Below are 27,575 nucleotides of genomic sequence, written 5' to 3'. Positions count from 1 at the left end.
CCAGCTCACTTTTAAAAGCTGAATGAGCTACTAGTCAATAATTAAAAAATTAAATTAAAATTATCTCTAACTATTGAAGGTGGTAAAATTGTGGAGTGAAGTGAAATTATCTCTGACTACTGAAACTGTTGAAAATGTCAAATTGGAAAGAAACAAGATGATCTTATAAACACGAACAAAAAATGAATTCTTCCATAAAAAATGACCTGTATAAAGATAAACCAAACCAGATATATACTAGACTTAGAAAATAAAATAGAAGATATAGAAAAAGCAAATAATGGAATAACGAAGACACTTCGAACGAACGCACAAAGAAACGAAAAGGGAGTGCTGCCCGACCGTCGTTACGTCGGAAAAATACGGGTCAAACTGCACAACAATAAAGAAATTAAATAAAGACATCCATCGAAGAGAAAACAATACAAGAGAAATAACTAAACTAGATTAAGAAAACAAAATTTTAAAAGTTTGGAGGCGAAATACAAACAGTATAGGCAACAAAATATGTACGGAACAAAAACAAAGATGGAAACATTACTACGGATATAACTCTTGAGGTTGTTAAATCCTTTTATAGCGAAATGTATGAGAGAATCGACGAAAGAAAAGATCAGCTCCTACCAAAAATCACAAACCCAGGATCAGAATTAATTCATGGAAAAATTTTCACAGAATTTATCTATTAAGGCAAAACCACTTCTTAATAAAACAATGCAGCCATTGTTTCATTACACTAGAATAAGACATAACAGATCTAAAAACCATATTCAGCGGATGGCTTGCATAAATATAACAGGTGCCATGAAAACAACACCAAATGCTGCAATGGAGTTGATCATTGGCATCACGCCTCTAGATATATATGTCAAAGAGGTGGCGCTAGTGACAATGATGCGACTGTGCTTAGCTGATGCAAATCTTGATGTGTGAATGGGACAATTGAGAACTCGTTTCTGGCGGGGAGAGCTAGATGCGTTGCCACTGCTACAGGTAGGCTGCGACTCAATTGAACCAAAGTTTGTCTTTAACAAACCCTACAAAATTAAAACAAGACAGTGTATGGAGACAAACGTGGCAAATGCCTATTGCATATAGACCGATGGCTCCAAAATGAAAGAAGGCCTAGGATGCGGAATATACTCCAGATCACTGAACCTAAGAATAAAGTGGGGTATGGGCAAAAATGCCAGCGTAGTTCAGACAGAACTGACTGGTATCTCCATAGCCGCAAAAGAGATAACCCAAAAAGGTATAGCAGGGAAAACTATAATGATCTGCACAGATAGCAGACAAGCGCTACTAACCTTGAATAGACCACGTGTCACATCAGGTTTAGTAATGGAGTGTCACGAGTCACTAACTCAAGCTTCGGATGGTAATACCATCATTCTGAGTTGGGTTAAAGGACACAATAGGAATAAAGGTAACCGCATTGCTGACCAATTTTATCTAGGTAGGCGGCAGGCCTAAGACTCTTAGGACCTCGGGATCTTTTTGGTTGGTCAACTACAACAATCGCGAAAATTGTTAAATGTCACTCCCATACGAAAACCGTAAAAAGATGGGAAAAAGGGAAAGGATGTAAACTTGCCAGGGTAACACTAAGTAAGCTTGAAGAGTCAACATTAAAGAAGTACTTGGGAATAAGCAGGAAAAATCTACCTTTGGCAGTTGGTTTTTTAACTGGTCATTGTTAACTAAGCAAACACCTCCACACACTGGGGCTAGCAGACACACCTCTATGTAGGAAGTGTGAACGAGAAGACGAAACTATAGAGCATGTCCTATGTGAATGCCCAGAGTTATCGTTAATACGAGAGTACGCGTTTGGCGAGTCCTAGCCCACACCTGCCCACATAAGGGAGATGTCTCCTGGTGACTTGTCCACCTTCCTAGAAATGGCAGGATGGACAATGAGCTAAGGGTGACAGCTCCCTGGGAGGATGCACAATGGGTCAATTGTGGCCTAAGTGCTGTAAAACTTAGCTCGCCCTCCCTACTCTACAAATACAGACAGAGAGAACAGATCTAAAAATCTATCAGGTTGCTATCACACATAATATATAAAGTTTTCACAAAAAAAACATCAAAAAAAGACTAAAGGTTAAATAAGACTTCTATCGGCCTAGAGAACAAGCTTAATTTAGATCGGGATAAAGCATTAACGACCACTTACTTTCATCATGAAAGAAGGTGAAAGAGAAGTCTGCAGAATACAACAAACCATTGGCAACAAAAAGCATTAGATGCCATAAGCCAGCAGAAAATCTTAAACCCATTGACCATCACTACAGGAACATAATCAAATATATGTATATACCAAAATGCCACGCCCAGCGTTAGACTGCCTGAATAAGAAACAAATAAATTCTGTATACAGCAAGGAGTACGGCAAGGAGACATCATCTCTCCAAAGCTATTCTATGGATGTAGCAATATTAATGTTAGAAAAATTATATGACGCTTCCTTGTAGGTCGCATTGAACATTAACATGAACAAAACGCGAATAATGACTAATCTGGTGTTAAATAGTAATAATGCTGTTAATGGAAAAATATTGAAAAAACTGCATCGTATAAGTACTTAGAACACGAAATTCGGTTGGGTAGAGATAATCAGATATGTGAGCTCCCACGTCTCATAAGATTAGCTGGGCATCATTTGGTAATTAAACTATGTATTTAAATCGAGCCTAACCAGTGTGTGTTACCTATACTCAGAGAAAAGCGGAAACATTAACAATCACGAAAAAGATATTGAACAAGATTCGCCTGTCTCAGAGGGTTATAAGGCACCAGATCTTCAGTACCTTTATGAGAGACCGAATTCCAAATACGTGGTAAAGTAAAAAGAACAAACGCTATAAAAAAAATTAAGTCGTCTAAATGAAATAGACTATTATATAACCCATGGATAAAACGTATTGTTGAGTAAAGATGGAAGGAACTGAGCCACTCCTAAGTCCACCAGTGGACGTATACAGGTTGATGATAATTGAAAGTGGAACATATTTTTTAGTTTATTTTACTTTACTTTGATCGGAAGTATCAGAGAAAAACTATCGCAATAATCTCCGATACTTAATAGGCCACTATGGCTTTTAGTTCACACAAAATCAGCATAAAAGTAAATAACTTTTCGAGAAAACAAATTTGGCTAAGTAAACACACTTTAATCATTGAACAAATTGAAGCTTCCATTATTTGATACTAACATACAGACTCCCAAACCTAATGTCTTAAGAACCCTCTTTGGATATTGAGTAGCCAAACTTAAGCTTTAATAAACTGTAACAGAAGCTGTAGCAACAAAAGCTTAAGAAGTCAGTCAAGGCTATGTTCTGTGAAATATGTTCTTCTACTTCTAAGATTGTATACCAAAACACTTGAAATTGCCGAATATTTTTAGGTTATGTTAGTTTTTTATACAGCAGTTAGTTAATTGTACATTAATAGACAATTTAAAATATTCTGCTGGAAAAATTATAATTGCAGTCAGTTAAGAAGGCTTGAAGTAACTAGTGATCAGTTAAAAAAAATATTTTAGATTTAAAAATAAGACTTGATCGATGAATATTTTCATAAACATCCACATATATAGCTCTTCCTAAAAAACGAAAAGCAAGGAAATGTGAAGACCGTCGAACTTTATCCCTAATAAGTCATGCCGCTAAGATTTTTATGCGAATAATTTATAACCAAATTCACAATAAGTGTGAAGAATACCTGAGTCGTTCCCAATGTGGTTTTAGAAAGGGTACAGGCACTAGAGAAGCAATTATGGGATTAACACTGATGGCAGAAAGGTATCTTGAGGTTCAAAAACGGCTGTATGTGCGCTTTGTCGATTATAGAAAGGTCTTCGACCGCATCAAACATGGAAAATTGATTGAGGTGCTAAAAGAAGTAGGCTTAGACGGACACGACATAGCTATCATAAGTAATATATTGGAACCACACAGGATGCGTTCGAACAGAGAACGGAAATGGTGCATTTTATCCCCCCTATTATTTAATGTATATGCCGAACATATAATTAAAGCTTCTCCTAAAGATCGCCCTGAAGGTGCCAGAGCCAATGGAATCATTATTAACAATATAAGATATGCCGATGACACCGTAGTATTAGCAGAAATAGAAGACAAACTAAAAATATTGATGAACATATTATTAAAAGAAAGTCATAGGCTGGGCTTAGACATTAACTTTTCCAAAACCAAAATTCTGGTATTCCACAAAAACCCCCATGAACAAGTTATACCTAATATAAAAATAAATGGTATCACCCTTCAGAGTTCTCAAAGCTTCATTTACCTGGGCAGAGAACTAAATAGTTAACTAGACTACTCAAAAGAAATTAGAAGACGCACTGAAATAGAAAGATCTGGTTTCATGAATATGCGTAAAATGTTCTGTAACCCCAAGCTATCAGTCTCAATAAGATTAAGAACACTAAACTGTTATGAGTGGTCTCTATTACTATATGGCTGTGAGACCTGGACATTAAAACAGTATGACGTCAACAAATTAAATTCATTTAAAATGTGGATGTACCGCCGAATGCTAAGAATAAGCTGGACCAGCAGAACTACGAATGAAGAAGTACTGAGAGCAATGAACACACGCCCTCATCTGGTCAATACTATCAAAATTAGACAGACGTCATATTTGGGATACATAATGAGCCATAGGGAATTTGAGCAGCTCCAGGTAATATTAGAAGGCAAGATTGAAGGTAAAAGGGGCACAGGACGAAAGAAAAAAATCTTGGCTACGAAAAATCAGAGATTGGACCCACACAATAGGAAATGAATTAACTCATCAAGCCCAGAACAGAAAGAAATTTGCCATATTGATCGCCAACCTCAACAGAAAAGGCACTTACGAGGAGGAGGATGAATATTTTGATCAAGACCTAGAAATCAGGATAAACTCTTTAAAAATGTAAATCCTTCTGAGAGTCATTCGGTATACAGGATGTATATAACTTTACAAAGTGTTACACATATTTCACACTTTGGTATATTTTTGAATCATAAACACTCGGCATATCGGCTTCTCGGCAATCTCCATAGATTAATTCCTGACAAAAAAAGAAGTACATGTCTAGTAATATTAGAATTACTTTAATTGCAATACTTGAAAAAACTTGAGAAAATAAGGAGGCTAGGTAGTGGACAAACGAATTTCAAGTAAAAATAAAAAAGAAGAGAAAAATATATGGTGGAAAAATATGTCAGGCGCAAAGTTTGAAAACTATTAGGTCGCCATAAATAAAAAGAAAGTAGTAGCAGCAAAATCTATACATTTAACTTAACAACAGGGATGGTAAAACGAAGATATATAAAAAAACAAATATACCGTCAAAAAAGAAAAAACAAAATCCATATTCTAATCAGATTAGATGTATCTGAGACAAAAATAATAACAGACTATTTCACCAAAAGTTGACAACTGGTGCTGTAGTAGATGTGTGAGGAACAAATAAAATTTATGTTAAAGAAGGATGGCATCAATGATCAGTGCTTCGTTCTTATTTACTTTTAATATTATTATTGTATAGAAAAACAGAGAAACTACAAAAGTAACATTGTCTGGTGCTTAATGTAAGCTAATGTAGCGATAGTAGAAGATACTGAAAGGTGCTAGAAAAAAATAAGAAAAAAGGAGAGTACAGAAACTTAAGCAAAAAGTTTAAATCTTTATAGAATAAAAATTAAGTATCTGAAATGTTTATTGATAATGCCTTCAATATCAAGAATCTTTTCCACGGTAATAAAAGAAAAAACAGAACAACACATGAATCTTTATGGCGAAGCAAAAGCCGGATTCCGAAAAGCCAGATTATATTCATCATGAGAGAGAAGTGATAGAAAAGAACAAAGAAAAATATGTTGAAACACATATTATGACCTTTATCGACTTAAAGAAAGCATATGATAGCGTGCCCAAGAAACAACTATGGGAAGCAATGAGAAAAATGAAAAATAAGTCAAAAAGTTTTTAAAAGGTATCTAATGCCTAAATCCAGCTCTATATGCAAAATACAAAATGCACCCATTAATAATTATTCTAAAATTAGAGAAAAACACTTTCCAGTAAACTTTTTTCATACAGGTTTATATTGTTTATGTTGCTGGTGCTTAAGCGATTAATAAAGAATCCATATTTGTTGCTACTTTATAATTTTGAATAATAAATAAATAAATTAGTATAAAAACAGAAGAGTAAACGGAACACCGGAAATTTGTTGGCTACCGAAGATTTTATTAAGAATTCATCAGTGATTTATCAATTTTTAAAACTTTTCACACAGATAAAAAATATTTATCTAAAGAATATTATTATAAACTTAAAATTCGTTAATTCAAACAGTAATTAAAAGGAAAAAGCGAAATAACACAAAAGTGAAAAGTCTTAGATTTAAAAACGGTAAATATCTAATCTACAATATAAAAACTTGAATAAAGAAGTCAAACGAGAAGTGGTTAAAAAGAAAAATAGTACATGGAAACAAAAATGCCATTACCTAGACAACCATATAGGAGGGACAAAGAGCTCTGAAGCCTGGAGAACTATAAAAACAATGAGAACAACGACAAAAAACCAAGTCATAATAAATAGAATACCAAAGAACACATGGGTAGAGCATTTTGAGAACTTATTAACAGAGAGAAGAGAAAGGTTTAAACAGACAAATGAGAAGTGGAAGTAGAAGGAAGAATCGAAATATCAATAGAACAAGTGAATGAAGCAGTTAAGGGAATGAAATTAAAAAAATCTCCAGGCCCAGGCGGAATACATCCAGAGTTGATTAGGTATGGATCATCAAAACTGTTTGAGATGATCCGAAAATTATTCGAAAGATGCTTAAACGGAGAAGAAGTTCCAGAAGAATGGAGACAATCGTATATCTCTCCAATACACCAGAAAGGCACAAAGATGGATCCTAAAAACTATAGAGGGATCGCAGTGATTGCTACTATAGGCCGACTATACTCAAAAGTACTACGAAACCTGATAGAAAATGATATTAAAGACAAACAATCCGAAGAAAAAGCGGGATTTAGGGCCGGACGCTCCACTATGGATAATATCTTCACATTAAAAATTGCAATGGAAAAACGAGTGCAGAGAAATAGAGAAACTCATATAGCTTTACTAGATTTGGAAAAAGCATATGACAGTGTACCGATCTCCCAACTATGGATAGAAATGGGTAACTTGAAAATAAACCCAATTCTTATTAACGCCACTCAAAAATATTACGAACAAAACTTTGCTAGAATTAAAATGGGACAAGAAATCACCTCTCCTTTTCAAACAACAAAAGGACTAAGACAAGGCTGCTGTCTGTCACCCACCTTATTTAAAATCTATTTGGACAGATCCTTAGTGAAATGGGTAAAAAAATGTAGAAACATGGGAATAACGGTGGAAGAAAACAAGCTATATACACTTTTCTTTGCGGATGACCAGGTAGTAATTGCCGAAGACAGCTACGATCTAAGCTATATGGTAAGAAAACTACAAGAAGAATATGAGGTGGCAGGTCTAAACATGAATATGACAAAATGTGAATATCTCTCAGTGGGAACAGATGAAATATGTGACCTAGTCTTGGAAGACGACAAAATCAAAGGCGTGCAATCCTGCAAATATTTGGGGGTCATTTTCAACAAGAAGGGAAATAGCGCAGATGAAATCAGGGAAAGAATAAACAAGGGCAGAACAGCGACCCGTGCCTTAAACTCTCTTCTCTGGCAAAAAACAATTCGACGAGAAACCAAAAAACACATTTACGGTAGTATAGTCCAAAGTATTACACTTTACGGTTCGGAAGTATGGGACGTCACCAAAGCTAATAGAAACAAACTTATGACGACAGAAATGGATTATCTGAGACTAAGCTGCGGTAGATTAAAACTGGAGAGAGTTAGAAACGAACAAATAAGAAACGAAATGAAAATGGAGAGAAATATCAATGATGACATAGAAAGAAAACAATTAATCTGGTTCGGACATGTTAAAAGAATGCCAGAGTACAGATGGCCTAGGAGAGTACTGGAATGGATCCCTCCTGAAAGAAGAAAGAGAGGACGACCACGGAGAAGTTGGCGCAACGATATTGATGAAGCAATGGCGGCAAGAGACTTAGAAGAGGCAACTGCATATGACAGAAAAAGATGGAAATTGGGGGCGGAGAAGCGGCGACAGCCGTAATAAATCCGTTATTATATATATATATATATATATATATATATATATATATATATATATATACATATATATATATATATATATATATATATATATATATATATATATATATATATATATATAAATATCTAATCTTAAATTTGAATAGATTAATATCGGTAAACAGAAAAAAACACAAAAACAAAATAGGAAAAACCATTAAGCAACGATTTAAATCATAAGTGTTTGATCAAAACAGATAATAAAAAATTATTAATACTGGCATATTATTGAATTTGACTTAAAAAAATTAAAACAAGTTACAATAGCTATCTAAAAACATAACAGAATGATTAAAAATCAAGATGGAGATGTTACAGAAGTATATTGTTTATGAAAAAAATCTAAATCTAACATTTAAGTCCGTGTTTTATGGGATAAAATACAATAAATATTAAAAATATAATGTTTTAGGTATTTTCAATCACTGTTAAGCTTGTCTATACATACCAAAGTCTTCATGATGGTTACTGAATGATAAACAGATAACTCTGGAGTAAAATATCTATAAGGTATTTATATTTCGATTTATATACCAATTTGAACTAAATGATATTAAATGAGGAAAAAATTAGAGTACCGGTGACTAAAAGGTTCATTAACTGATTCTCAAATAAGAAATTGCCCATATAAGTTTATCTGACGTTAACAGTAAAAACTAGTAATTTTTGGGAGTCCACTTATTTTTGATTCTTATAAATAATAATTAACCATTGGCGTTACTTAAATAAATAGCCATTGGCGTTATTTAAAAGGGCAGATTAATTTCTTTGAAAATAGATAATGTCTCTTAAAATTGTTTTAGGTCATAAAATCGTGTTGATGATGATTGTGTTAAAAAATGCACATTTTTTCAAATGTAAAGAGACCTAATTAAATTAAAATTTAAAATATACAGCTTTATCGCAAGCTCCAATTATACAAGAGATAATATTATTAAGGACAATATGATAATAACAGTATGTACTGATAATACATATTTTCAACTAAATAATGAATTCTATAAACAAAGTTTTGGACTAGCAATGGGCTCTAGTTTATCTCCATTATTAGCCGATATATTTATGGAAGATTTTGAAACAAATATTATTTCTAAACAAAATTTAAAACAATCAGTATGGTGGAGATATGTAGATGATGTATTCTCAATATGGCCTCATGGATCAGAGTTGTTGGACACATTCCTAAATGATATAAACGATAAAGAAGAGACAATAACATTTACCATGGAAAAGGAATATAATAACACATTACCTTTTCTGGATGTTTTAATCTCTAAGAACGATACTGGATACGAAACTCAGGTGTATAGAAAACCAACACACACCAACAGATATTTAAATTTCAAATCAAATCACAATATTAATATTAAAAAGGGAATCATTAAATCCTTATACGATAGAGCCAAAATTACTTGTTCTAACGAAAATTCGTTCTTGGAGGAGAAACATTTGTTAACATCTGTTTTATTAAAAAATGATTATTCTTTATCGTTTATAAATAAGGAATTTTCAACAATCGATCGAATAGAACAAAACAACTTAGAACGAGATCCTACAGCATATACAAGGAATAATACGAGGAAAATAACAATACCATACATAAAAGGATTATCGAAAAAGCTTAAAAGGATAGGAAATAAATTCAACATTTCAACAACATTCAAAACAACAAACACGTTGAGATCTATTTTGTCCAAAACCAAACCTAACAATGAACAAGAAAGGACAAAGAATTGCATTTATAAAATACCTTGTGAATGCGATCAGTTTAATTTAGGTGAAACATCAAGGCCATTAAATGTTAGAATAAGTGAACATCAATCCTATATTAAAAATAGAGAATTTGATAGATCTCAAATATGTAAACATGCATGGGATAATGAACATAGGGTTCAATGGAATGATTCAAATATAGTCCTAAAAGAAACGGATGGTAAAAAGAGAAAAATCAAAGAAGCGGCTCTAATTATGCTAAATGAGACCAATTGTTACTGGTTCAATCTGGTTACCCATATTGAAAGAGAAAGTTATTAAAAAGAAAATACCAATATTGATAAGTCAGTAACATATGGAGAATACATCATTTATATTTTTTAAATAACAAACATATAAAATCGGAATTTGGTATTTATTGAAGGTAAACTAAATGCAAGATCAAATACTTACCATGTCGGGATAGTATTATGAGGTTTTTTCCTGGTTTTTCCCTCATAATTTACTATGGAATCACTAACAGGAGAATTTTACTGTCATCATGGCATGTAATTGTCTTTTTAAAGACGAATTACATGTTATGATCTTTTCTGACGGATATTCTCAAGTTAAAGTTGATTTCATGTAATCGAATGAAGTATCTTATAAGTAAAGTCGTCCCAGCAACGCAACTCAACAATATTGGCAATATCATTTTAAAGTCGTCTACTTTAAAATGTATAATGTATGTCTGAATTGTCAATATAGATGAGTCAGATCAAATTAAATTATTAGAAGAATTTTTCACTAAGTAACAAAAACAAAATTTGTTTAATTTATTAATGTTTGTATTTTGAAAACGATTTCCGAAGTGGAAATTGAAACGTCAATAAACGTATTTTTAACCTTTAATTGTGGCTTATTCCCATTTAAATAGTAATTAATTTAAAATGCCACAAGAAAATAGCTTCAGAACAATAATATGAAGTTATTTATGAAACATAGTAAGTAATAAAACTTAAATTTTATAGGAGAAACAAGAAACCGTTTTCAGGAGATTAGATGTTATAAATTACTTTAAACATATAAAATACTGACAAAAGGGTTTAAACGAAATATGACAAGGGTGAAATTACAAAATTTCATTTTGAATCTTAGTTTAAAAATAATTTTTCAATTAAATGCTATGTATGATTGATAAATAAACATAGTCGTTGATATATTTTTCATCTAAAAGTAAAACCTAAAAATAAGCTATTAAACGTGAAAAAATCACAAGAAACTATTGCCAAAAAACATTTATGTGCTTTTATAAACTTTAATTACACCTAATATCAAAAACTACCACAGATTTGTTGGTGCCGTCCTAAGTGTAGCCAAAAAACACATACCAAGAGGCTATCGCAAAGAATATATCCCTGGCTGGTTGGAAAATAGCGAGGAATTATATCAGAGCTTTCTTGAAACTGGCGACCAAGAAACAGCGGATGAGCTACTGTACAGCCTAGACGCCGCTAGAAGCCAAAAGTGGACCGAAACAGTGGAAAGTCTAAACTTCCAGAAATCAAGCAGACAGGCATGGTCATTACTAAGAAAATTAGGGAGTGGTGTCCGTACGAAACGCCGAGAGGCAGCCGTAAAGCCAGATGCCGTAGCATCACATATAGTAAAAACATTCAGGGCACCAAAGGATAAAGCACACACCATCTTCGTAAAGAGAGAACTTAAAACTTTAAAACATGTAGCCACAGAAACGGAGCATTCCCTTCCCTTCACCAGCGAAGACATATCAAAGGCTCTTAAAGACGTTAAGCCAGCAAAAGTACCAGGATTTGATAATATTCACCCTGAATTCCTAATAAATTGTGGCAACTATACAAAAGTTTGGCTGGCTCGATTTGACAGACATCATGGTAACTGGAAATATTTTACAAGAACTAAAACGCTCTAAGCTTAATAGCCATACTAAAGCCAGGCAAACCCGCCGACAACCTAAAAAACTACAGACTAATTGCGCTTCTTCTCTCTGCCATCTACAAACTATCAGAGAGGCTTATATAATAGAATCAGTACAGAACTGTTCCAGGCGATCCCAGTCAAACAAGCGGGTTTTCGACCAGAACGAAGCTGTGCAGACCAGGTAATGTCACTCACCACCTACATCGAAGCGGGTTTCCAAAGAAGACTTAAAACTTCAGCGGCATTTATTGATTTCTCGGCAGCTTACGATACAGTATGGAGAGAGGGCCTTATATACAAAATTCTCCGTGCAATCCCCTGTAAACCAATAGCACGCCTAATAGATAGCATGCTCAACGACCGAATGTTTCAAGTAGCGATGGGCACAGATATCAGCCCACCAAAGAAACTTAAGAACGGCCTACCACAGGAGTCAGTGCTCTCTCCACTACTATTTAGCTTATACCTAGCAGATATGCCGGAAACAGTCAAGAAAGTTCGGATACGCCGATGACTGGGCCCTCACTACACGATGCAGAATACTAGAAACGTCTGAAGAAGTTCTGACGGCAGACTTATATACATTGGGCAAATATTTTCGCAAGTGGCGACTTCAACCAAATGTATCCAAAACAGATTTTAGTTGCTTTTAGCTGAACAATAAACTTGCTGAAAAGGAACTCAACATACGGTTTGAAAATACCACACTTACCCACAACAAAACACCGAAGTACCTGGGCGTAACACCAGACAGAACGCTATCATTTAAAGAGCATTTAACAAAAACTGCCCAAAAGTTGAGTACAATACAAGATCTATCTATCTAAAAATATTTTTACTAAAAAATTGATGAATTGCTAGATGAGAGTCTTTTTGTAATATCTCATACTACACATTTCAACTGTCAACCTCGTCTATATAGTTCTAAAGAAAATGGTTTTTACTTAGTTTATTGGTCTAACAAGTAGATTTTTTAAAATTCGGTGGGGCATGTACTACGGTAATGGACGGTACTACGGTACTTTACTATGGAATTGAATCATATACTCTGTCACTTATTATATTGTTTAGTTTTTAAGCTTATAAACTAATAGGTATATATTTTAATACATCTACATATTAAAATAAGGATATATTATATCTAATCCACTGCCAAAAAGAAAAAGTAAGACATTTTATCGTTTTGTTTTAAACTAAGTTTAGTTCATGCTTTAAAATCTTTTCAGTTTAAAAGTATACATTTATGATAATTTTAACACTCTCTTGGAAATGACTGTCTCGACTGTTTGGAAAAGTAATCACGAAAATCTGCGCTCCTTTTCTGTCAAAAGAGACTCTTGACCGAGATACCGAGAGAACCATTGTTGCTCACAAAAAAGGCGGCAAACAAATCCTCTTAAAAAATCCAATTTACTTTTTTAGGAAAATTATGCGTGCTCATTTCTGAGCTGCTTGTCGTGCTGAGTTCGCAATGTTCGCAATCCAATTGCAATCAGCAGAGATAGGCCAGTTCACGTTCAAGTCGAAAACTGTTTATCTTTTAAAGCCTTAGATTTAGCATGAATTTGCAAATATTTATGTATTGAGATATAAGGAAATATTGGTGTTTTTATTTTCTACTTTGTTATACTCGACGGGAAGTTTTTTTTTTTATTTAAAGAAATAAAGTCGCATCCACCCAAAGGTTATTAGCGACATTCCTGTAACATTTGTAATAATATTAAATTTAACATTTGTAACAATCAATCATTGTAATAATTAATTACAATTTGTGAACAATTAAACATTTGTAACAATTAATTAAGTTAAATTTTGTGTAACATATTTATACATTGTAAGTAACCTAATAAATTGTTTGGAACTAAACTTTTGTTGATGAGTGCTTTCAGGTTATTTGGCAAATTATAAAACTGCCTTTGATTTACATATTTAGGACAGTCTATCAAGAAGTGCTTTATACTGTCTACTGTATTGCATGTTTCGCATTTTGAAGGTTCACTATTTGAGAAGAGATAGACATGAGTATACCTACAGTGTTCAAGTCGTAGACGTGTAATAATAGTTTGGCATCTTCTACTTCTGGCTGTGGATTTCCATGAAAAAATATCACTTTTGATGGTTCTAAATTTCGAACTAGAGTCATTCCACTCCCGATTCCACGCACTTAACACCTTAGTTTTGTGCCACTGATGATAGCGTTACGTGCACTAGTATCTGCTTCTTTATTCCCTTCTATGCATATATGAGATGAAATCCATAGGAACTGGACTCTTCTGAAATTTTCTTCAGCCTTCATTAATTCGGCCATGGTAATTTTCTCAATGGGGTGTTTAGGGTATACATTTTGCATAGCTTTGACTGCGCTGAGAGAGTCAGAAAGGACTAGACAACAAGGGATGTTTTTAATTAATGTTGGCTTAACTGGGATGTGACACTTTCCGCTTCCGATGCCTCACTGCAAATATAGTTATGGATTTTTTTTATTACGGACGTGAATTTACGTTTTATGGATCTTTCCTTTAAATGGGGATAAACTTGACTGAGCATATGGGACAAAGCTGGTAGGTCTGTGGTATATTCTTGAATTGTGGTTATAGAATCTGCTGACCCCGTGATATTCATTAGGAGCATGTTAAGTTGATCAACGTTTAGAGGGAAAGGTAGAGGGTAATTTTCTATGAAGTTTTTAGCAGGGTCAAGTAAGAGAAAAAATGAGCATTCAGAAGTGCTTGCTGAACTAATTTTAGCTTTTTTAGATTTTGCTTGGACTTTAGGTGGTGGAAAAATGTTACATTCTTTTGAAGATGGATCTGCTTCAGGTGAAATAATTTCATCAAAGTTTCTTTTTGGTTGATTAATTATGTGACTGTCCTTATTTGATGCATCTACTTTGTTCGGTATCTCCGGTATATTAGAAATACATTTGTTCACATTGAGAAGGGTTTGTGTCATTGGATGCTTGCAAGGATATATTTGTTTTGCTGGATACCGATGCTTCATTATTTTGGTTGGGGTTTAGTTGAGCTAGTGGTTCGGAGCACTGTGAAGCGATGTGTCCTGGCTTCTTGCATCTAAAGCAAACTAAACTGTCTTGAGAAATGAATATTCTATATGTCGTGTTGTCAAAAACAAGAGTAAATGACTCTGGTAGTGTTAGATTGTGAGGACTGATATAGATTTGTCTTCGAAAACTAAGGATGTGATTGTACTCAGGCATAGAAGCACTTATTTTGAGGAAGGTCATGGGGGAGACAGGAACTATGCCGATTTTTTGTAACTCACTGATTAGCAAGTTGTGCGGTATTGAAGGACATACGCCGGAGAGCACAAGTCGTTCCGCTGGTGTAACTAACTTTCTTGCTCTGACAATTTCACCTTGTATCTCTATTTGACCATGATTATTCATAAAATCGTCAACTATTTGTTTATTGGATAAACACATACATATGCGATTATTAGATAATCTAAAAGAGAAGATTATATTTTTCGGTTGAATTATATTTTCAAGTGGGAGAAGGTAGTCTTGAAGTTTGGTGTTTTCTAAGGCACTAAAGATAATTGCTTGGGACTTTAAAGGAAATTGCACTCTCGACGCTGCCGAAGAGTATGACTGTGATGTGTTTATTTGATTTTGATGGTCTTGTGTTGTAGAACTGTTGTGTGATTCCATGTTTGAATTCATTTCGATAAACGTTTATAAAAAGTAAGTCCGACTGTACACCTGCTAAAACAGGTATATCGGTCTTTACTAAAAGCGGTTTTTTGCTGGTAAAACTGGATTTGTTTATTGACAACAATAACAAACAATTGCAATTTGCTGACTTTAATGCTAATTTAACTGGATATTAAGTAAGGAGTTTGTATACTTACAGTTTATTTCAATATATCACACACATACATTAAACTTTGTTTATGTAAAAAATATACGGAGCCCATATTGAATACAACATTATAATTATCGATGCAGAACCAAACTCCCTGGAAGTTTTTTGTCGTAACATGTTTTTTACTTAAATTTTAAAACTGTTATATACTTTTTAGGACACTGATGATGGAATATGGATTCCGAAAACGTTTTGTCTTTATGATATAGCCCGATTGGGTTTTTTTAATTATACACCTTTTATAAAGGATTTTAATACATTTTTTTTAATACTTCATGTTTTGTGTGTAATTAACAACGTAAAATAATACAAGAAATGTCGTTGCGATAGACAAGCGAGCGGCGTGCTTAGTTCGATGTGTGTGGTCTAGTGGGTTTATACTTTGGGTTTTGACTTCCAAGATCTGAAGGTTTCGCGGTACAATTAAGAATGCTATATTTCTTCTTCTTCTTCTTCGTCTGTCGTATCCATAGGCCATTATTACGACCAATGTTATCCTGCCTGTAATAGTTTTGACAAGTTCTACTGTTCTTTTTCCACCCCACTGTTTTAAAATTTTTAACCAGAACGTGGTTGTCTCAATGGTCCTCTTTTTCCTTCCACTTTTACTTGTATAATTAATAATCGCTTCAACTTATACTTTTTATGTGTTAAAAAAAAGAAAAAGAAAAGTAAAATAGAAAGTATATATATAGATCAAGTCATTTTTGCACAAGACAGGGAGGATATGGAATATATGATAAGGCAATTAAAGGAAGAATATGAACTTTGGGGACTCAAGATAAATATTTGCAGATTTGAACTTAAGTTTAGAAGAAGAGACAATTAAGAGTTGTAAGGCTTTTAAGTATTTAGGGCCAATAATTAGCCGAGATGGTACTTGTATGAAAGATATAGAAATGAAAATAGCACGGGGAAAACAAGCCACAAGAGCACTTCATGGAGTGATATGGAACAACACTCTAATTAAGGAAAACAAAAAGAGAAAATGCTCAATTACAAAAAAGTTGGAAAACAGAGCCCTGCAGTGGTACGGGCATGTACAAAGAATGCCAGAACATAGGTGGCCGAAAAGAATATTAAACTGAGATCCACCGGGACGAAGACGGAGAGGAAGACCTGCTACAAGATGGAAAACATACGTCGGAAATGCTATGATAGATAGAGACCTCAGAGAAGGAGACTGGGAGAATAGAGTGCTGTGGAGGACGAAAACGGCGAACTCATAATGGAAAAAGCCGAAGAAGAAGAAGAAGACTTTTCTTAATATTTTACTGTTTGTTACGTGTTGGTTTCATGATATTTTCTACATTTTTCAATAACACGATACACAAAAACTCTCCTCTCATAACATTAAAATACCTTTGAGGGAGTACAATTAAATTTTGATAGTAGTACTTCATATTTGTTAATAAAGAGGACCGCTTGTAGTTTGTCGAAACCGACAGTTGGGGATGGCGGTTCAAAAAATCATATTAAAACTTGTCTTTTGCAATATTTTTTCTTTATTAAACTGGTGCGGTAGTCTTAACTTCAAAGCAAATCTTAAATTTTTTTTTGGGTCATAGGCATCATCTTGTTCTCTAAATCTATTAAATGTTTTACTAATTTAATTTCTAGCTCTACAGAAAATGTCTTCTTAAAATGATCCAGAATTGGCTTTATGTCCACGTCCCCACCTCCTCTTATCTGTTTGATTTTATCTGACAGCGTGCTCTTTGGCATAGAAAAATAAAAAGAAGCTTATCTAATAGTCTTTTTGTTTTTCAACAGTTGCTTAATTGTCATTTTCATCGAGTCTTCTGACTAAACACCTTTTTTTTCTTTCAACGTTGTATTTAATATCCACAAGGAAACTAAGTTCCTGTAGCTGGCTGTATACCATGTATCACAAAAAATTTAAGTAAAAATCCTTTATAAAACGTATATAAATTAAAAACCCAAACGGGCTATGTCCTGAAGACAAAACGTTTTCGGAAACCATGTTCCATCATCAGTGTCTAGGTGTACATATTAGAGTCACTAAATATCAGGGTAAAAACTCGTTAAAATTTATCAGTTATAATTTGGTTAACATTATTTGGTATTATATTTTAAGATGTTAGAGTTACCAGTGGATATGGTAACATGGCGACGTATGACTCCACATGAAATTGCTGGTCCTGAGACGAAGTGTCTACGAGGACTTGATGATAGCAAGTTGCTAAAAAAAACTGAACAATATCAAAATATGCGTGCATCCTAATATATTCGAATATAATCTTCTCAATTAACGAATTAACGAAAAGGGGTCAAGAAAGCTACTTCTCTTCTTCTAGTACCATGTACTTTCAGAACGTTGGTTATCATCACAGCTATTTTAATTTTATTCACTGCCACCCTAAATAGCATACTTGTATCAACACCATACCAATCTCTCAAGAGTTCTTCAACCATAAGGTTCTTCTTCGTCTTGGACTGCGTTTGCCCGCTATTTTTCCTTGCATGATATTTGGTAGCAACCTGTATTTGGGACCTCTCATTACATGTCTGAAATACTCCAGCTTTCTCTGCTTGATGCTTTTTATGATCTCAGTAGTCTTGCTGAGACGTTCTATCTTCTCCACCCAGGAAACTTTTAAAATTCTTCCATAGCACCACATTTTGATTTAGATCGATTTTATTCACAGTCCAGGACTCGACATCATAAAGTAAGACCGCGAACAAGTAGCAGCTAAGTAAGCGGATCCTCAATGCCAATTTTAGGTCCCTGTTACATAAAACCTTGGACATCCTTCTAGGGACATTCTTGGACCTTTAGAAGGATGTCCAAGAAAGCTACGGGAAAAATAAAACTACTGCAGAAAATACTTAAATACCAGTTATGAAGTGGTTTGGCAATAGGGGTATTACACTAGCCGGCACTTTCTCCATGCTCAGTCTATATCTACTATATAAGATGGGACCGACAATCAAGGGCCTATGGTGAAATTTGTTACAAAAATAATATAAGTTTACAATTCTTTTATTTGAGAAGTAGACACATTAGACAGTCTAATTGCTTACTTCAGAATCCACATTCGGTCAAAAAAGTGGAACCATCGATTAATTTTCCCTTTTATATATCTTGCTATTGTCAATACTTTGCTTACATACCTTCATGACTACAATTTTTTGGGAGTAGAAAAGAAGCAACAAATGGATCTGCCCAAATTCCGCACTACAATAGTAGAATAGTTATAATGGGGAGAAAAAGATACAGGTAGTCGTAAAAGAAGTGACAATGTACTGGATCGCTATAAGATTATATAAAAAAAGAGAAGACCAACTTCACTACTTCCTTCGCAAAATATTTCAGAGAATTTCGAAGATATTTTACTTCAAAGTTTGTCATTGGCCTGTCATCAAAGATGCAAGAATCCAAATTGTAGACGGCAAATCAATTTGGTTTGTGAGAAGTGTAATATGAATTCATCTCTCAATGATTATTCAAATTGTTTAAAATTATTTTATCTAAAATATTGAATAAAAATAAAACTAAATAGCCGTATGGATTAAAAAACAGTATGTGATCCAATTAAAAATTCAAAACCTTAATGACGATAGTATCGAATTTTTATCAATCTTCCCAAAATATCCCATTAACATTTTTAAATTTTTCGTCGTTACAATGTATTGATTTGACCATTTTTAATGACATCAGCTCTATGGCAAAATAAATAAATATTTGGTAAATGGCTATGAAATAGCTACAATAACTAATGACACAAAAATGAGACTAATAAGAAATCTTGTCATTCCAGTTTTCACTTATCTATCGGAATGCTGAACAATTATAAAGGAAGACAAAAATATTATAGATGCATTTCAGATGTATTACTGAATGCGGATATTAAGAATACCATGGGTAGCCCTAAGAACAAATTAATATATTATTTATTCCGAATCAGCTTAATATAAATAAAACACTAAAAATGAAAATGTCAGAACAAATAATAGACTTCTTTGATAATAATAGACATTATGTTCATAGACATGATCTCGCGATAGCTGCGTCAGATTAACGACTAAAAAAAAGGAGAATGAGTTAATGAATTTTAATTTTACTAATTTTTTAAAATCTTGTCTATTGAAGTAAAATATATCCCAGAAATAAGCGATCATGAATTGGTTGTTTTAAAATTTGGTTGTGATGTCAAATCTAAGACAAATAAATTTATTACTACTCGGAATTTCAAAAATTTAAATTACAGTCAATTTAAATCTGATCTGGAATCTATACCATGGAGAATAATATATGAATTGCCAGATATAGACAGTAAAGTCGATTTTCTTTCTAATAATATCATTACTTTACTTGACATACATGTTCCATATCAGACTTTAAAATCTCAAAGAAATATGCTCCATGGTTAACTAATACCATCAGGCAATTAATGTTAGATAGGGATAAAGCACTTACTGCTTACAAGTTAACTAGAAATATAAATCAATGTAATGACTACAAAGTATTGAGTAACTTAGTAACAGCCATGACTATAAGGGAGAAAAAATCATATTTTAAAAAAATACATGATCAATCTTCTAAAGATATGTGGAATAATTTAAAATATTTGGTAAATAATTGCAAAATCAAAAATAACTTTGAAATTAAAAACGTGTGGAATGCAAATGAGATAAATAAACACTTTATTGAAGTCATACCAAACATGAAAGCAGACATTGATACACAAATATTCTATGAAAATAACTTTAAGTATTCCCTCAGTTCTTCTCTTACCTTTAAAACAGTATCTGAAATTAATATTTTACATATTATTAAGAATATTAAAAGTAAAGCCATTGGTGATGATGGTATTAACATATTAACGCTTCAACTGTGTATTCCCTTTCTTCTACCGTGTATCACACATATCATCAACTTTTGCTTAACAAATTCAATTTTTCCCACTAAATGGAAACGGGCACATGTTATTCCGTTACAGAAGACTAAAAATACAGAAAGCATGAATGAATTAAGACCAGTAAGTGTACTGCCTACATTATCTAAAATTTTGGAAAAGGTGATTAATATTCAGTTAAAAACGCATTTAAAAAATAACAACATAATCCCTATGATGCAGTCCGGTTTTAGGTCCAGATATAGCTGTCTTTCTGCTTTATTAAGTATTACAGATGATATTTTTAGAGCCTATGACCAAAACAAAATATCAATTCTAATTCTTCTAGACTACTCAAAAGCTTTTGATACAATTAACCATAATTTGTTATTCTCTATTTTAAAATACATTGGTCTAGAAGCAAGAGCAGTTAATCTAATGGAATCCTATCTTTCTAATAGATGTCAAGCAGTAAAACTTAATCAAAATATTTCTTCATTTCTAGATCTTAATACTGGTGTGCCTCAAGGATCTATATTAGGTCCAATTTTATTCTCTATATACACATCTAATTTTCCTTCTGTGTTTTTGTCCTGTTCACAACATTATTATGCAGACGATACCCAACTCTATATGTCATTTTTATCCAAATGAGTGTAATCAAGCGGTAAATGCAATAAATCATGACCTTCTTCAGCTGCAGATTTTTTCTCAAAATCATTGTTTAAAATTGAATACATCAAAAACTCAGGGTATCATTTTTGGGAGGAATCTCCATAGAAAAATATTTTTAGAGAATTATGCCAATCGAATTATCTTAGGAAATGACAATTTAATTTTTAGCAAAAAGATTAAAAGCCTTGGGGTTTGGTTCGACGAAGATTTAAGGTTTACATATCATGTAAGTATTTGTTTACAACGAGCTTACGCCGTTTTAAAATTACTGTATCAAAGCCGAAATTTATTAAGAAGGGCCACAAAGTCATTATTATGTAATGCTCTGGTATTATCAAAATTAAATTATTGTGACGTGCTTTACAATGCGTGTCTCACTGAATTTGATTCATGGAGAATACAGAAATTGCAAAATTCTTGTTTGGGTTTGATTTTTGGCATCGGGAAATTTCAAAGAATAAGTCATGTTTTCACTGTAGTCAAGTGGCTAAATATGAAAAATCATCGAAAACTCCATGCTTTATGTTTTTACCATAAAATCATTCAAGAGAGAGTTCCACCATACCTGTACAATCGAATAACTTATAGGACGGACGTTCATAATTTTAATCTTAGACACAAGAATACCCTCACTTTACCTAAACATACAACATCCTTTTTTAAACGTTCATTTTCATATTCAATTGCTTGCAATATTAACAGTTTGTCCTACAATATTAAAAATCTGTCTAGAGTCAAGTTCAAGAGATTAATTTATGAGCAGTTGTTAGCTGAACAGTAATTTAAAAATTTAAGAATTAAAAAAAAAATAAATAGTTTATAATTTAAAAATTTAATATGTACTTAATATTTTTATGTTTTATTGTAAATACAATTTCATTATTTAGATATAGTCTATCTATCCTATTTTCGGGGGGTTAGGTGGAAGAGCAGTTGTGTGCCGCTGTTGCACAGTGGTACACAAACTGAATCTCGCCCTACTGATATTATATTTCATTGTAAAGAAAATTTAATCTGTTGTATAGCATATCATATATTGCAAAATTATGAAGGACAAGTAATATGAATAGGAACTATCAAAATTTAATTAAAAATATTTTTTTAATAATGTGAACATCCATAAAACAATTTCTGTTATGGACTAAACGTAGTCTAATATTAAACTTGTTACAAAATATAACAATGTTCCCTTCTTACAATTTCTGCAGCTGCCCATTGTACCGTATACTGGAAAATGATCCATATGATCTAATCTGATATAATGTTGGGATCTAAGCTTTATCCGGTTTTTTTTAGAAGAAGTGTTAGCTGCTTATTGCTAGGACGTCCTCTTTTAATTTTGTCAGCCTGCAGTAGACTTTTAGCAAGTTTAATTCCAAATTTTTTCAAAGGAATGACTGTTTTTTATCGTCTTGTAGAATGCTTACATCACGTTTATATAGTAGCCAAGCATTATTAATGGATATATCTATAGTTTGAGAAAAAATGCCCATATACCATATATGTGTTTTGAAGCGTATTCCATATAGATCAATCAATATATCTGCCAAATCCACAACACCCAAATAACTGTTATAGTGTTTTATTAACTGTGGTCATGAAATGTGGATTTTTATATTTTCCATTTTGGAGAATCTTTGTATGGTTGTCATTGGAATGGAGACTACACAAGAACTACATAAGGTTACGGACTTGTTATCGTACCACTTTACAACGGCAATGCGACTATCATTGTTTACTCTTTGGCCAAAAGAACCTCTCCCATACTTTTTCATTTTCTTATCACATTGAAGTAGGCAACTCCGTAGTCTGTCTTTCCCAACAGTTCCCAAAGAAGGTATACCAAATTCATTTCGAAGATAATAAGTTCTAAACTTGTAAAACATTAATCGAAATAAACCGTCGATAAAGGTTTATTTTGAATTATAGATAGATAGATAGATAGATGATAGATAGATGGTTTATTGGTAATACATCAATACAAAAGTATTTTTTACAAGTCAAAGATAAAATATGTCAATATAGTTAATAAACACATAAATATAAACACAAAACATAAATGCAGTGTTTTAAAATATACTTACAACAATTACAACAAATTAAAATTGGAGGTGAAATACTCCTCATACGTAAAAAAGGCATTCACTATAAGGTAACTCTTAATTTTCGCCTTAAACTGATGAAAATTAAGAGCTTTTATTCTAGCTGGCACTAAGTTATAGAATTTTATGGCTAAATACCTTGAACCATTTCTGGATCTCTCAAGACGGCTAAATTCTGGTATAAGATTATTATTAAATCTGGTGGGATACTTGTAAAAATCTACATGCGCATTGTATTGACTAAGATTTTGTTTAATGTGCAGCAGACACTGCCTAATATATACACAAGGTAAAGTCAAAATTTGTAAAGCTCTCAAGGATCTAAATCTGCTTTATAACAGAGCCCAGAGATAATACGAACACACTTTGTTTGTTGTGCAAACACTTTATCAATATGACAAGAGTGACCCCTGGAGAGAATAGCATATGTCAGATGAGAATGAAAATTACTATGATAGGCTGTTAAAATAGTTTCCCTGGAAGTCACCTGTACAAGGTTCCTAAAGATAGAATAACTATATGTTGTTCCCAGGTTAATCCTGCATTCAAATATATCCCCAGAAACTTCGCTCCGGTTACACATTGTGGTAGAGCAGCGTTTTCAACGCAAGTGTTATTTCTTAGAGTAAAATTAACACTTTGTGATTTAGAGTTGTTCAAAGAAAGACGGTTAGTTAAAAACCAATTGAATAAGTTTTTCAGTTTCTTCCATAAAGTCCTCGTATACACACCGTCTCAGGACTTGCAACTTCAACGTGGAGTCATATGTCGCCATGTTACCTAATCCAACGGTAACTTTAACATCATAAGTATTTATAAGATATAATGTCGAACAAATGTAACTAATTATTTGTTAACGGGTTTTTACCCATATATTTAGTGGCTACATTCATGTACTCCTAGACACCGATGATGGAATGATGTATTCCGAAAACGTTTTATCTAACACAGCCCGTTTGGGTTTTTAAATATATACCTTTTACAAAGGATTTTAATTAATTTTTTAATATATGGTATACAGCCAAATACAGGAACGTAGATTCCTTGTGGGTTTTTTTCAGATGTTTGGTAATCAAGGATGTCGAATTTAGAAGGGTGATAGCTTGTATAGAAAGTAGTGTCATCAGCAAATAAAACAGTGTTAACTGTTTCATTTTGAGAGTACACTAGATCATTAATATAGATAAGAAATAATACTGGACCCAAAACCGAGCCTTGAGGGACACCAAACAACAGAGATTGTTTTTGAGAATCACACTGGTTGAAGTGAACATATTGATCACGATTTGATAGATATGAATCAATTAGTTGAATAGCATCACTATGAAAATTATAATAAGGAAGTTTTCTAAGTGGAATTGTTGAACATAGTGTCACAACACATTTTGCCCCAAATTCCATGTTATTTTCCTCATCTGTAAATGATGGTTTCTAAAGGTATCGTTTCCTCTATAGGGAAAGAAATCATACACTATTCCCGATACGCCACAATGAACAAATCCAATTTTTTTTATTTGTTCTTTACATATTGTCTTATCGAGCCTGCCTTTTCCCCTTGTATGGGACCATCATATAATCCACTGAACATCTAGACTCTGATTCAATTGTGAGATAGTTTCTTCATACACATTCATAACGTACACATTTCGTACACATTTCGTACACAAAATTTATATAGCTAAGAAATTGTGCATCTCATCTATACTTGTACACATTTGTGAAATGTTTGTGTTGAATACAGGTTATTTTGTTCTACGATTAATTCAACAATATCTAGACTAAAAAAAGGTTTTAAAATATTGCAAAGGTGTTTTTATATTTTGGGGTTTTGTAAAATCATTACTTTGTTCTGTTGTTACCTCATATTCAAAATCATCAGTCGTCCAGTGGAATGAAGGCTCATCTATTGTCGTCTTACGTTTTATTTACGAAGAACTTGCTTGTTTTTGGACTACTGGAGAAAATTGTGGCAATACTGAGGGAGTAGCTGCTGCTAGTCTTCGTTTACTGACTGAAACAGGTAATATTTCTACAGCCTCTTTTGTATTTTCTTCAGAAGTTATATTTTCTTAAGCATCATCTGTGTCTTCTATGAATTCTTACAAAAAATTATGACATAATACCTCTTATTCGTCATCACTACTACTGTTTCTGGGTCGCTTTTAGCACAAACTGGAAGCAAAAGAGCCATTATTTTATCAATTCTCCTTTTTTAGTCTGAAAAAAAAAATTAATGTTAAAAAAGCCATATCAAGCGGTGTATACTATACAATACAAAAAGTTTCGATTCGTTTTGCTGAAAAAATATCTATTGATTGTCAAATAAAAAATTTTAAATATTATGTATTATGTATATTATAACATACGTTGCGAAGTTAAGAGGTAATCTTCATTCAGAATGGTAAATAAAAAAACATTTTAAAATTTTTCTCTTTAACCTCTATACGCAGGCAATGTATTTATACTCGTATTTTCTTATTTTATATTTGGTAATCAGTATTTGCTGCATCTCTTTTTTACTTATTGAGAGATCATATGATTTAATCATAATTTAATTATTAACCCAATACTGTATATACAAATTAATATCAAAAATTTAATGGATTCACACTGGCCTAATGAAAGAAAGTAAGAGAAGAGGAAAATATAGGAGAGACCGCTATTAGTCCTACAATAGATAATCAATGGCAGGAACGATCAATCACGTCATCGGTGGCACGCACCAAATTAAAGAAAGCAGACTTCGGCGTTGCCACATTTTTTATGAAAAGATAAGATAAATTGTTTTTAAAAATATTTTTTATTTCAAATTAAAGTTATAAAAATGTTTAAAGAGTTATAAATTTAACTAATCTTGAATTTCTAGCTTCCTGTCGGAATATTTTATCAATTTTTATTTTGTTTTTTATTTATTTGGCGCAATAAAAACTGTGGTAAAAGGTAAAACCTTACAGAAATATCTTACTTTTAAAGCATATGAATTTATTCCACTAAAAAAAATCAAGGTTTACAAATCAGTCAATCATGTGAAACTCTATTGAGCAAATACCTAACAGGTTACAAAGACATCAAAAATCAATATAAATGTCTTGATATCCTTTAGGTAGCTTCCTTAGGATCAACTAAGTTACTTACGACCAACGGTTATTTAAGTAATTAACGTACACAAAGGCAAAAATAAAAAACCGGGAAGCGCCCCGTATACATCTGGAAATCATTTTTCTCTTTTTTATTAGAAAAATAAAAATGAAGTGAGAACAAGAAATTTGTGGAAGAGGGTCCAGTATTTCTATTGGCTGAAGCTGGCCATGGGTCTCTGGAGTTTTGAGTTTTTCGATTTGAATTTTATGCTCTGGTATCAATTTTATGGGCACGACTTCTGGGATGGAGATTTCTTGTCTTGTCTTTTTATTATATTTGGTTCCTTCTATGATAATTGGTTCGTCCGTCATTAAGATATTAATGGTTATGACTTTTTCTTCTTGAATCTTTATTAGATTGACTACTCCTAATAATATTACTTTATTGGTTTCTTGGAAAAAGTTTTCTGTGACAACGACTTTAGTGCAATTTTGAACATTGGGTATGGAGCATCTCTAGGTGAGCAATTCTATAGGTGAGGTATAGGTTAATGTCAAGGATAGGGATTTTTATTATTATGAGCATTATTTGAGAAGTGATACATACAAAGTCTTTAGATCCTTCTGTAAGTTCATAATGATGATTATCATTGATGAGAAGAGCATTTCTTGAATAAATTTCAAGGAGATTTTCTTTTAAACTTTCGAGTTAATTTAATGTGAATAATTCAATATTTGGGATATCCAAATGGGATAAAGTAATTGTTCTGATAAGTTTCATTAGAAATTCGTTAATATTTTGAAGGTTAATTATTTTATTATATAGAGCTATATAGCCGTCAAAATGGGCAGATAATTTATTAGCTGTAATGTGTACTTAACATATCTAGATCTAAATTATCGGGATACTCCCGTATATCGGAATTTTCCGTTTCATATTTGTTAGCTGTACCGAGAAAATTAAAAAGTCCTTTTTTCTGATTTTTATTTTTTTTTTGTGTAAATTGTCTTTAGCTAGGTCATATAAGTGATTATACTGGGAGTACAGAATGAGGACAGA

General features: G+C 32.8%; 1 protein-coding gene across 2 annotated transcripts in view; it reads right to left on the bottom strand.

Moving 5' to 3' along the window:
* The window catches only part of LOC140445013 (uncharacterized), a 33,753-nt gene extending 24,874 nt beyond the window's left edge, over window positions 1–8,879 (bottom strand). Inside the window, exon 1 of one of the 2 annotated variants that reach the window (XM_072536794.1) lies at window positions 8,713–8,879. In XM_072536794.1, the coding sequence (XP_072392895.1) occupies window positions 8,713–8,724 (12 nt within the window). In that variant the 5' untranslated portion in view covers window positions 8,725–8,879. The remainder of the gene's footprint in view (window positions 1–8,712) is intronic. The other variant, XM_072536793.1, reaches the window with a different exon arrangement.
* Window positions 8,880–27,575: the final 18,696 nt, after the last annotated feature.

This window comes from Diabrotica undecimpunctata, chromosome 7 (assembly GCF_040954645.1).
Source record: "Diabrotica undecimpunctata isolate CICGRU chromosome 7, icDiaUnde3, whole genome shotgun sequence".
NCBI classification, from domain to species: Eukaryota; Metazoa; Arthropoda; class Insecta; order Coleoptera; family Chrysomelidae; genus Diabrotica; species Diabrotica undecimpunctata.
This window is presented reverse-complemented; position numbering and strand designations above follow the sequence as displayed.